Source organism: Paralichthys olivaceus, chromosome 7 (genome assembly GCF_024713975.1).
Source record: "Paralichthys olivaceus isolate ysfri-2021 chromosome 7, ASM2471397v2, whole genome shotgun sequence".
NCBI classification, from domain to species: domain Eukaryota; kingdom Metazoa; phylum Chordata; class Actinopteri; order Pleuronectiformes; family Paralichthyidae; genus Paralichthys; species Paralichthys olivaceus.
Window position 1 is genome coordinate 6,585,142 of NC_091099.1, and position 12,479 is coordinate 6,597,620.

Here is a 12,479-nt window from a genome sequence, read left to right on the forward strand (position 1 = left end):
ATGGCAGCCAAATACAGACAGAATAGATTTCTAGGTAGTTTTTGGTTTCACATTGTTATTTAGGGAAGACTTTTGTATGACTGACGTACGTCCTGTCGTCATCACATACGTGGGCTGCGTCTTACCTATGCTTTATATCGATTCAAGAAAATGAATAAACTGTTCTTTTTGTTGCCACTCTTGGTATTACGAGCAGCATCACTAACTTCAGGCGCAGTACTCGTAGTACGAAGGACCAAAATAATGTCCTCGCTGTTACATCATCAGCTTTGAAGACTGAACGTCATCCTGTCAACCTTTGCTACTTCGTTTCTGGAGAAACCAGTAAGGTGATTGGTCAATTGTTCTGGATTTCATATCCTCAAAAGTGTTTTCACATCGCAAACAATCATACCACCTCTTTGGGTCGCATAGAAATTTGGCCCGTTTGTCTGAAGCACCTTTCACAACTGTCATTTTCCTTCAGACTGAACTGAAAAGTCCGAAGGTCTGGACCAAACAGAACGAGGAAGTTCTGAAAGTTACCTCAGATTAAACGAGGATGAAGAAGAGAGAAGGAGTTAACAATCCAAAATATGGGGCAGAAATTGGCGACAGTCCTTTTGTTTCCATCTTGACATCACAAAACACAATGTAAATGCATTAACTTGGAATTATTGAAGTTCATCATTCATTACAAGCTGCCTGATAAAAATGTTTTTTGTTTCGTACTGAATTTCAGTCCCTGCAAAACACCAACAAAGCACATTAAGCCTCTTGGCTTCGTGCAAAGCCATACTTACGAGAGCCTGCGTAAAGCATCACTTTCAGTTTCACCGCACTGGTTTTTTTTCCATGCAGAAGTGATTTGGCCCTCAGACGTTGGGTCTGAACCTGTAATTATCTAACAGCCAGAGCAGTGTCCCTGTAATTCCTTTAAACCGTCCAGGATCCAGAGACGTGCAGGGAGGTCTTCCTCTGTCACATTCATCAGGCAAAGCCCCACCCCGCCGCCTTCTGTCTCCTCCACACACATACACATGTTTTTACTTTGGTCGGACACTTTGCATATGTGAAGCTGAGAACTTGTAATGATAACGCACAGTTACTGTGATTCCTGAACACAGAATCCGAACTGTGAAAGGATTTATTTTACTCTATATATCTCTTTGATTCCCAAAATCAATATCTCCATATACTAGTTAGTTAAGCGAATCATTGATCATTGATTTTATAAATTGTAGTTTCCTCAGCAACAATGCATCATACTTTACAGACATACAGTTTACATATGCTGTGCTTACGTACAAATTTGAGGGACAAATTTTAAAACGCATAATAATTCATAATAATAATAATTAAAGCTCAAAGACAGATATTGTCCTTTTATCTCTATTAAATGTATTTGTTACTTTAAAAGTGTATAATTTATATACTGAGCATACGATGAGCTTCTATAGCACGATGCATTATAATAAATTACACTGCTCGACTGTATGAATTTGAATTTGCTAAAAGTAGAATTGATTGACAGTAAACAAAATAATTGTTTTATCAAGTGTCAGAATGTTTATTCATCAATGAATCAATTGGATTTCATAGTATTTATAAAGATCCACCTCATGTGACTTCAACAGTCAAGTGCTGCTTCCACGTAAATGCATCAGTTAGAACAATTTAAAGATATATACATGGACATATAACTATCACAGAGCAATTTGAATACATCGACTACTTTTACTTGTTATAATATAACAAGTAAAAATAGTCAATGAAAATATTATGTTAAATGCATTTTTCCAATAACACATATAATAACTTAAGTCACATTTTCTTTGCAGTACTTTTTCATTGTGATATTCAGTGAATGATCTGAAGACCATCACTGTGATGTGATTGACTTACATCTACCAATTAGAAATAATTGTTTTTATACGTAATTCGATTAACCACTTGCTGTAGAACATTTTAGAAAATGTTCACGATTAAAAAAAAGTAAATTCTTCAATAAGATTCAGATAAACAGTGAAGTAAAGAGAAGAAGATACACACGTGTGCATATGAATAATAACAGTTTGATCTCTTTTTGTGGTTTGATGGTTCTGCTGTTATTTGCAGTGTAGTAAAGTGAGACATTAAATCACATGAATGCACATGTATTTAACCCAGTGGGAGAAACAGCTCGGCTCCTTCATGTTTTGATATTTCTCCAGTCCTTGTGAACTCTAGACTAGAAACAAAGAAAACAACAACCTTGTGCCGGTTGCTCTGATCGGTCTGAAATGTGTTACATCATAGTGTCCGGCTGCCGTCCTGTGAAGGGCCGCCGTCTATTGAAACAACCCTGAATCACTATGCAGCGGTCCCAGACCCCTTTCTTTGTCTGAGGAGCACTTTTGTTTTTTACAATTATTCTCTAATGTCTTTATATTGTGCAACATCCTCAGAGGAAGGTCGTCCAAGAACATTTCAACTGACATAGTAAAAGAGTTTGATCATTAAATGCCGAATATTGTTTCTGGAAATGAAAACATGTTGTTCATCCTGAAATTGATGATACTAGATCCAATCTAGGGAAAATGTATAATAATAAGCAGATGCTGAAGTTGTTCGTCATGACGATGTCGTTTTGTTGATTTACTGTATTTAAGTGTTTTAAAAGTAATTTGTAGCAATGACATAATCACTGGATAATTACCGGAAAAATAATTGTTTTTATGCATTTAATTGCACATTAGAGACCACAACAAGAACTTTGTATGCTCTCTCCACTGACATTATGAAGTGTGAGCCCTCTACTGGTCACTGTGGGACCTGCTATACAGTTGCTTTCATCCTGATCCAACCTAAATCAATAGAAAACAATTACTGGGGTGACACCATGGAGCCTCTCAGGGGCCAATGTGATGAACATGTCACTTTTTCTTCACGTTAAATGAGGGAAAAACATTTTTTCTCGCTTATGATTTAATCTGACATCGTGTCTTTTCGATCAAACGGGTCAGAAGTCTATTCATATAAACTGTGCCTTCTACTAAAAGCAGACTATGAGTAGTTTTTAATAAACAACTTAGTAGAATTTTCCGTCTTTTTCCTTCATTTTCTTTTTCCTTTTTCCTTTGAACAGAAAAAACAGCACGAAGATGTAGTTGCTGTTTCTGATTATTTATGTTTAGGATATTGAAGCCAAGACAGTATAAGAATATAAGATTTAGCTAAATAATTCACAAACACAACCATATAACAGCTAGGCAACACAATTAACTGTTTGGTTTTTCTAATGAATGAAAACAGGATATAGACATGAACTCAAAACATGATTTATTCTTCACTGTTGGGGGTGCATGGGGAATGTGATACCACAGATCCTAATAATATTCCATTAATTATGCTGCTAAGCCCTGAGGGAATGAAACGATTATGAAATGAGATGGAACATTCGTGATGCTGCTCAGTGCATCAGTGGGTTTATACCTGCAGTGACAGGACCACCTCCACATTGAGCTCCACAGTTGGTGAGTGAACCTCATGGGCTGTGATTTATCCACCGTTCTGGAGGAGGGGGGTCAGTGCGCATGCGCTGCAGGTCTCCTCACCACATGCGTTCGGATCACAACTGCGTCAACAGACCGGAGAAAGCTAGAGGAGGAGCGGAAGTGGAGCAGATTGTCCTCCATAATAAAACTTGAATCATTACAAATGAAGAGTCGAGCCCTGGGGGAAATGGATGATGAGTATAAATTAAATAGGAATTCACAAAGGTGAGAGGAGCCATCAACAGAATAAAAGAAGAATGAGCATGTTAAAACAAACAACATTAAATCAAATTGATAAACTGATAACGTAATCTCAGCATAGGATATATAAAAACATACAGAGGTACACAAAACAATAAAATATGAAATGTTAAGTTGTGGGAAATATAGATGCAAACACTTTCTCTGTGAAATAAAGTTTTATATTATGAAGTTAGAAAAATAACAGTAATGCTTAGTTGCTGCAGAATTTACAAATAACGACATGAGAAGAAAACATTAAGATTTATATTAGCTTTGGTTGTAGCGTGGTTCAAAAATATAAGACAAGATAAGATTATCCTTTACTCGTCCCACGGTGCGGAAGTTTGCAACATTACAGCAGCAAGAGGGCAGTCAGAAAAGTAATGATATAAAAAAATATCATCACCATTCATTCATGTTTCTTTTCATCAGCTTTGGGTGTAGTGTTGCTAATATATTATTTATTATACGTACATATTTATTTCTTGTTTTGACACTGTATATATTCGTTTTTACTCCATCTGTTTTATATTTCCTGACACTTATTTATTTGCATGTTACTTATTATTACTTACTGATGCCTGTAGTTGACTCTTGCTGCTGTAATATTGCAAATTATTATCTTATCTCATCTTATCTTAAACATTTCTCAGCACGTTTTATTTTCTCAGTCTGACCGGATGTCACGTGTGCACCCCTGGTAACTTGACCGCGCTCCTCATCACGACGCTCCTCCAGCGGCGGAGCATCAGAGGCCGAGTCCTGCCGCTCGGCGTCGGGTGAGAGAGGAAGGAAGGACGGCGTGCGTCTGGCTCACTTTCACCCAAACGCTGCTCGTGTTCTCACCTCCACACATCCAGCGGCTCTCTGCAGCACACCGAGCCCGCACAGCTCACACCCAACATGGGTTAGAGGGGCGGCCGCGCACGGGATTATCCACTTTGTGCACTTCGGAGGATGATGGAGGGGGAGACGGACTTGTTTTCGCGGAGACATCCTGACAAAGACGCGGACTGAGAGGGAGGAGAGCTCGCTGCCTCTCCCTGTCGCGCTTTGCACTTTTCCTTTTTTTTTCCTTTTTGGTTTTTTATCATCTTATTACTGTTCCCTCGGGTGTGAGCGACGCAGAGAGATGTTTGCAGAATTGCTGTGCGGCGCCGTGGCTCTGCTCCTGTATGTCAACACTCTGGGCGCCGATTTCTGCTACGATGACAGGTACTTGAGTAAATGAATGAATGAATGAATGAATGAATGAGCGACGTGCAGCTCCCTGGTTACTGCGAGTCTCTGCACCTGAGCCTCACCTGTAACACAGATTCGAACAGCTGGACCTGGATAATAACAACTTCAGTCATGGTGTTGTGCATCTAACTCCTGTGAGCTGAGCTTCGTTGACACATGCAGCATGTTTTAAGTGCAAATATCAATCAATTGATAAGAGTAAGGTCCTGTCTGTGTAGAACACTGTGCCTCAGTTGAAAATCAGTTTTACGTCCTCCTGCAGACACGTGAGTGCTTTTAGTGACTTTGCAGTTGTCATAACAATCTGCTCCCACATGTCCACATTTATTAATTATAACTTTATTTATATTGCACTTTTAAAAACAGCTGTAACAAAGAGGAGACATAAATACAAGAATACAAAACATCAAATGCAGGAAGCAAATTTAAATCAAAGACAAAATATGATATAATACAAAATCTAAAGTTAAAGACAGTAAATATAATAAAACATCATTTGAAATGAATGCCAAAAGAAAGAGATAACAGAAAGGTAAGCATAGTTAAATAAGTAATACCTCTACATTTCTTGAATGATATATATTCCTGCAGCATGCATGTTGTTATATCTTTACAATTCCAGAGTAGTTTTCTATCCCCTGGAATAAATGTGCTCAGAAGCCTCAGTGCAAAGTGTTTAAGTCTCTGGAGTCTGGACTTACTCCGAGTTCTGACTTGTTCCTCTGAAATAATTGATCTCTGGAGAAGACGCACACTACATCTCTTCACTCCGCAGCTGGAGTCCCTTTGTCAAACTTGTCCTGCTGAAACTTTGAGCAAAGTATTTTTCTATGTTCATTATTTATTTGCTTAAAGATATCTAGTTACAGTGCTACTGTGATGCATTACTCACCGCTGGCCCTGCTGATATTTGATGGCTGAACGGCTGACAGTGCCTCAGGCTCATTTATGCTCCATCCATGCCTTGATGTAGGTCAGAGCTGCATCATGATTTTCCGGCCTATATGTCACTGTATCGTCTTACTTTCATTTTCCTCCGTTAATACAGGTCTTATTCAAGCACATGAGGATTAAATGCAGCTGCTCCGGCCAGAATATTGTGTAGCACTGTATGACAGGTGTTGTGCGACTATAAAACACACTCAGAGGAGGACAAACAGGACATTAACACCCTCCACCTCTACAACAGTTTATTTCCTTTACAGCTGCACTTACTGTTCTTTGTACATTTAACATTAACACATTCCCGGAGGCCTTTTTGCTGAAAGTCTAATTCTGTTCTGGTGGCTGCACTTTGCACTCGGGGGGTCAGGTGATGCCTGCTGCACCCTACAGGAAAAGGATGGTGTTGTGTGTCCATAAACTTTTCAGGGAGTGGCAGCGCTGTGGAGAGGTGAGAGGCTGCTGATGCTGCTGCAGTCAGCTGCTGCAGAACCACGAGCCTCCAAGTTCTCCAAAGTGAGAGAAAAAGCCAAACTCTTGATTATTCTGTGAGGAGATGTTAACATAATGTTATTTATTATGGCACGAGGTCTGGTTCAAGTTAGTGCAGGCTTCTTACGAAACAAACGAATGACAGCTCAGGGTTTAAAAAGAAACAGTTTTTCTCTGACGTGTTCTTTCAGAGCAGGCTGTATGGTATTCAGCGTTATCTGTTTTTAACACAATGTGTTTGGTTCGGGCTCGCAATTAGCAGCCGTCTCCTGTCCCCTGGGGCTCCACTGGTGGAGGGGAGGGAGATAGAGGAAGGGCGGGTGCGAAAGAGATATCTATAATTTTGCTAAGTGAAACAGTCCTGGACGCAGTAGCTCATCTAACTTGCTAATGCGGAGCCTGTGCAGAAAACAGAAGCTGTCATAATGGAAAAAAAACTCAACTTGTTAGTGACAATAAATCAAACTGCAGCAACCTGCAGTCTTGAAACTGCATTTAGATCAACTGAGAATCTGATCTGATGAATCATTCAGAGAATGTTTTTCAAAAATTCAAAGGACACATACTCTTGCACGCTGATGTTTCATTTAAAGTCCTTCCTTGAATATGGTAAATAGCTGCAGATGATTTGTTTATGGATATTTCTCACAGTGCAGCATTGATTCCTCTCTGTGGGAAGACAGATTGTGCTTCCCTTTTGCTTCCGGCTGTGAAGCCAGTGCATTGACTTTACTCATCTAGTGATTAAAAGTTTGCAGTGTGTGTGTGTGTGTGTGTGTTTAGGTGCACGCCTCGGGGCTACAGAGCTGGCATAAAAGTCACCTTAGGTTTTGGAATCGATTGGCTGTTATTCTTGGTATGGAGCTGGAATACGTAATGGCTTTGTTGCTTTGTAAAGGGAGTGAACAAGAACAGCAAACATAACCGTGCAGGGAACTGTGTTTTCTTCTTATCAGTGGTGTGTTTAGTGGTTACACATTAATGTGAGCAAACTTCATGCCTTCTATTCTTCGCAACCAAGCCTATGAGGAGGTCATGGTTGAAGGAAAGAGTTAACACGTGTTACAAGAAATTTTATCCTCCAGGCGTTAAAAAAAAATCTCATGCAAGGCAATTTTTCGGACCCTGCAGTCAGTCATGGCCCCTCCCTCAATAAAAACGACAGGCTGGAAGAGTGGCTGCTCCTCAGTGCCAAAACACCCCGGGGGAGCTCTTCCCCTCTCGCTCTCCCCTGGTCACACTCATCATAAGCACATACACAACTTTGACACCTGCTCTGGGAAAAAGGGAATCGTACATCACAATGTTCATATCTCTGCTGCTATAATCTACAGTCGGAGCTAAGTGAAGGAATGGGAAAGCCCAGATAAATGTCAGAGGAGAAATACTGGTCCAATATTCTGCGGCTTGCACTAAGCCTGCACATTAGAGACCTGCGGGGGAGTGGCATTGTTAGCTTGATTGCTGGTGGCGAAATTTATATCACACTCCTGGAGGGAGGGGGTGACCTAAAGGGGCAAACAGCTAAAGCACATACAACATAGGTTTCTATGCCCTTAAGCTGCAGGTCCCTGGTTTGACTCCCGGCCAGCGGGCGTTTTACAGCAGTGCCCGTTGGAATGGGCTGTTTGCCTGACCTGTGGTGAAGCTGGTTGCAGCTTTCTTTTTGAAACTATACAAGTGACCTGCATTAATTGACGGTGGCTGCAGGACTCAAGCCACAGAACCCTGACGCTGCACCACCGCTGCTGCACAAAGAGCTGTTCACCTGTTAATTCAAAATTTGGTGAGGCTCGAGTCGGTGTGCAGAACACCGAACGGGGAATTAGTTGCCTTTTTTTACAAATGTCAAGTGTGAAGTCGATGAGATAAATGATTCTAATGATATAAAGGACAGACAGATAATTGTGGAACTAGTTGATAAGATGTCATTCCTATCCTCTCTCCCAGTGTTTCCTGTCTCTACAGTTTCTCAATTAAAATCTCTTCCAGGCCACAGGTTAACACAGGTGAATAAAGTGGTGGCGAGGCCAAAAAGGTAGCACACTCAACCCCCTTTGAAAACAGTTTTGAAGGAACACAGTTTTTTTCCCCTCTCGACCCATGTACACTGCTTCCATGGATTACTGTTCCCTGTCAGTAGGCCTGATGGATGCGATGAACTGCAGCCACCTCATTTTTCTGTCCTCAGTCAATGTCGTGAGGTGCGACTGGCCGAGGATGTGTGTGCAGGTCACGCTGAAGGACGCAGCCTCCCTGGGCATGGGCGATGATTTATAATGCTCAGACACTTGGTGAAGGCGAGTTACTGCATCGCTCCATGCCCTGAAAGCTTTATTAGCGAATGAGTCTGCATGGGGGGGGGGCAGAGGCAAACCCTTCACGGCTGATGTGGTTTTGTTGTGAGCCCCGACTTGATGACGGCAAAGAAGCCACACAGGGCGGGTGACTCATGTTTAATGATCAACGGAGACAGAAAAAAAGTAGTGGATCTCTATTTTTGGTGTCCTTTTATTTTTCTCAGTGTTTTATTTTATTTATTTGTACTCCAGTAACATTTTATCTGCCTCTTGTCGACCAAAGGCCATGTGTGATCCTCTCTCATGACTGCATCATGTCGTAAAAGCACTAAAGTTGAATTCCAGCCTTTATGGAGCTTGTGTTACTGATCTGAAGGCTCAGCGTCAGGTGGACACCGGCCTGCGTTGGCCGACCTGCACCGATGTGGATTCTGCACCGTTGTCTGTGCCCACGACCGCCTCCTCCTTGGCTCCATGTGTCAGTGCACTGATCTGGAACCCTACTCTCATGGCCTCTAGTATAAGATGGGCTGGTTAGCATTGTGGTTATGTTGAGGGCCCAAGGGCGGCAACCCAGCAGTCTGAGCATCTCCTCTTTTTTTCCCCAGTCAGGGTTTCTCTGTCTGCGCCCTGTAATTACCGCCCTGCTCACAGAGAGAGGACTCACGACATGGTTTGGTAGATGCAATTGCTCCACTGTCTCTCCATCTCGCTCTGCCTCTCGTTTTCGCTGTCTGCTTTTCCTTCTACCACCCCCCCAAAGCCTTTCAGGGCGCCATCTTCCAGCAGCCAGTGACTGCCTCCAGATGGTCCCATTTGGTGAGCAGTTTTTTGGTTTTTCTCCCTCCTGCAGTTTGAAGGGGGACGGTTTGAAGTGGATTCGAATGGAAGATGTTGAATTTGCTCTTAATTGCCAGGATGGAGACATCAAAGTTCCCAATGACACAGACAGTGCGTAATAGAGTCAGTGAAGATGGCCCCTGGACCAAAGCATATACTGTACATCGTTATATCTTTTTTTACAGTGGCTGTAATAACTGGACCAAATGGCCACGTGTTGTGTGAATAGAACAGAAATGATCACACACACACAGTTAACCTCAGCTGTTATGAGCTTTATACCAATTATAGTTCATCATTTTACGAAATTTAATGAAAGGTTAAAATTCAGAAATGTTCAGAAAACACATCACTTTCCTCAAACTACATTGCTGCAGCTCCTCTTTTTAGCCAAGAACATTACGATTTATGGGAAAGTTAAATGTTTCTAAAAGTAGGCTGAATATTTAACTTACACTTAACTGTTCGCCGAAAAACTTCAAATCAAAGTTAATATGAAGCCATATTTGCTAACAAATTGACCACAGCCTTAAAGTTAGTTGGTTGTTAAAGGTTGTGTTCACAGCTTGTTTCTGCTGCCCCTTTGTGGCAATTAGAAATCAGTTATTGCTGCTTTAAATTCAAAGTCAAATAAAAAAGAAAACAAAGAATTGATAAAAAATGACTGATGACCAGTGCGGTGGTGGATGTTTTGATAGTGGTTACAAGGGCCCTGAAGGCTCAGCTCAGTTTCCACCACAGAATGATCGAATCTCCAAGTTCTCGTTTTCCAACAGATAGACGATCATGGAAGAAAAAGTTATTTTTACTCTCGCCACAATTGCAGATAAGCTAGTTTGGCCAAAATTCATTTGTTTCTAAAAATACCAATAATGAGGGGTTCAAATATGTTTCTTACTTGTTTCATTTACCCACAAAACCCTTTAGAATTACTTGAAGCATTTGAGTCTTGGATAGATATTTAAATACACACACCACTTTTTTGTCCTCACTGTCATCAGGGCCTCAATAAGACTTCATTAAATTGTATCTTGGTTATTGAATTTCATCTCTTAAACTTAAATTGAAAGTGTTGGCCCTTGTCCTGCATCCCCTGTGGGTGAGGCAGAAACTAATAAACTGGAAATGTGCAAGAGAGATTAAATTTAAGAAAGTGTTTTATTGGTTGACTTCCGAACATGTGAAGACTGTTTAAATACACACAACGCAGCAGAACGCTGGGTTCACGTCGCTTAATTGTGGAGTTCCTCTTCCCTACTTTTCCATTCTGGGTCACCAGGTTTCCCAGTGACTGTCAAAGCCATTGGAAGTGAAGATTATTTTCTGCTTTCAATACTTTGTACGACTGACTGTAAATCAGCCTTTTTGACCAATACTACCTTATTTCAGATGCAGAGATGCTGATGCATGAGCTGTTATAACACTGTTCACATGGCAGGAGGTGAATTCCTATAGGTCAAAACCCTCACCTCCTTAATGTTACCATATTGGACACATTAATAATGTTCCAGCAAACTCGAAATGTTTCCAGTTTGGTTTTAAGGAATTAACTCCATGTATCAGGGGGACCTCCATACCCCAGCTCCATACTCCAATTCCGACATTAATGAAAGATGGCAGTGCTCATGTGCAGGATATTTTAGCTTCAGTTAGAGGAGTCGGAGACGCAGTGTTCATCTTCATATCCACCATAATATGGTCACACTATAATAACAAATTGGCAGTGGGGCTGACCTTATGGCTGAGTGGTTAGGACACATGCCATATGGATGCATATGCCTTGGGCAGCTGGTCGTCACTTTGACTCCTGGCCAGCTGAGCCAGTTACTGCTTGTCATTCCATGGTCGCTCCATTTCTCATCTCTCCTTCGCTTTGATTATAAATAAAAGCCAACTAACAGGATAATCTGGCATTCAGAACAATAGCATTTTGTCCTGCTGAGCCTGGTGGTCACAGTAATCCTGAATGACATTTTACATCAGGAACACGCTCTTGTGAAGCCACTGGACACCCGCAACTTCCAGGTCCAGATGGCGTCTAGACTCCTTAGATACATGATACATACATGAGTCTTAAGTACCTGTGATATCTTGATGTGGAGGTGATCAAACAGAGCGGAGAAGAGGACAGGCCCGTCTCGCTGTGATTACTGGAACAAACTGCTATCTGCCATTGGATGAAACTGAATATGCGTGGCAGCATGCAGGGGGCTGAATCTCTCCAGTGATTTCCCGCTTCAGCTGATGGTCATTTGTGATATTCTCCAGCGGTAAAGCGATGTTCTTACTGTGGGATTGGAAGCTGCTCACCAGCAGTTGCTGTGCCCTCGCTGTGCTCCAGCCAGGCCACAGCAAGCCGCTTCAAAGCTGCATTAATCAGGCTCTGATGCTTTGTAATCACCCCTCTGGTGTGCAGCAGTTGGACGAGATATGGGCCATATGTAGATGTCGGGTGGGTTGCCTGGTGGTGGATTGAGGCATTAGAGATTGTCTTTGCTGCACTGCACAAGGCATTGACCTCAGTCCTCTTTAGATATTCTCAGTTCCCCTTGCCTGGCTATTTAATTAAAAGCAAACAGATTATCTCTCTCCTAGTACATCATGTGGTTGTAGCAGTACACACATAGAGTATACGACTGCTGGTACGCACACACACACACACACACACACACACACACAGTGATAATAATCGTCTTAGATGGGGAATAATGTGTAATACCAGACTAAATCATCTAACAAGTAAATCCTGTGCGTGGTCTGTGTTGTGTGGCAGACATACAACCCATCCACTCAATAATGTGACAAAAAATTAAGCTGCCATCAGTTGAAATGATGCATCAAATCCACTTTTGTACCAACAAAAAAGATGAGTTGGTTTTATCCTCAAATAATTTGCGTCATCCCT

The 12,479-nt window shown here is 41.6% G+C and overlaps 1 protein-coding gene across 1 annotated transcript in view; it reads left to right on the forward strand.

Annotated features, from left to right (window-relative positions):
* Positions 1-4,508: 4,508 nt before the first annotated feature.
* Positions 4,509-12,479, forward strand: part of tmtc2b (transmembrane O-mannosyltransferase targeting cadherins 2b) — a 92,435-nt gene continuing 84,464 nt past the window's right edge. Inside the window, exon 1 of the mRNA XM_020103643.2 lies at positions 4,509-4,973. Within this exon, the coding sequence (XP_019959202.2) occupies positions 4,891-4,973 (83 nt within the window). The 5' untranslated portion in view covers positions 4,509-4,890. The remainder of the gene's footprint in view (positions 4,974-12,479) is intronic.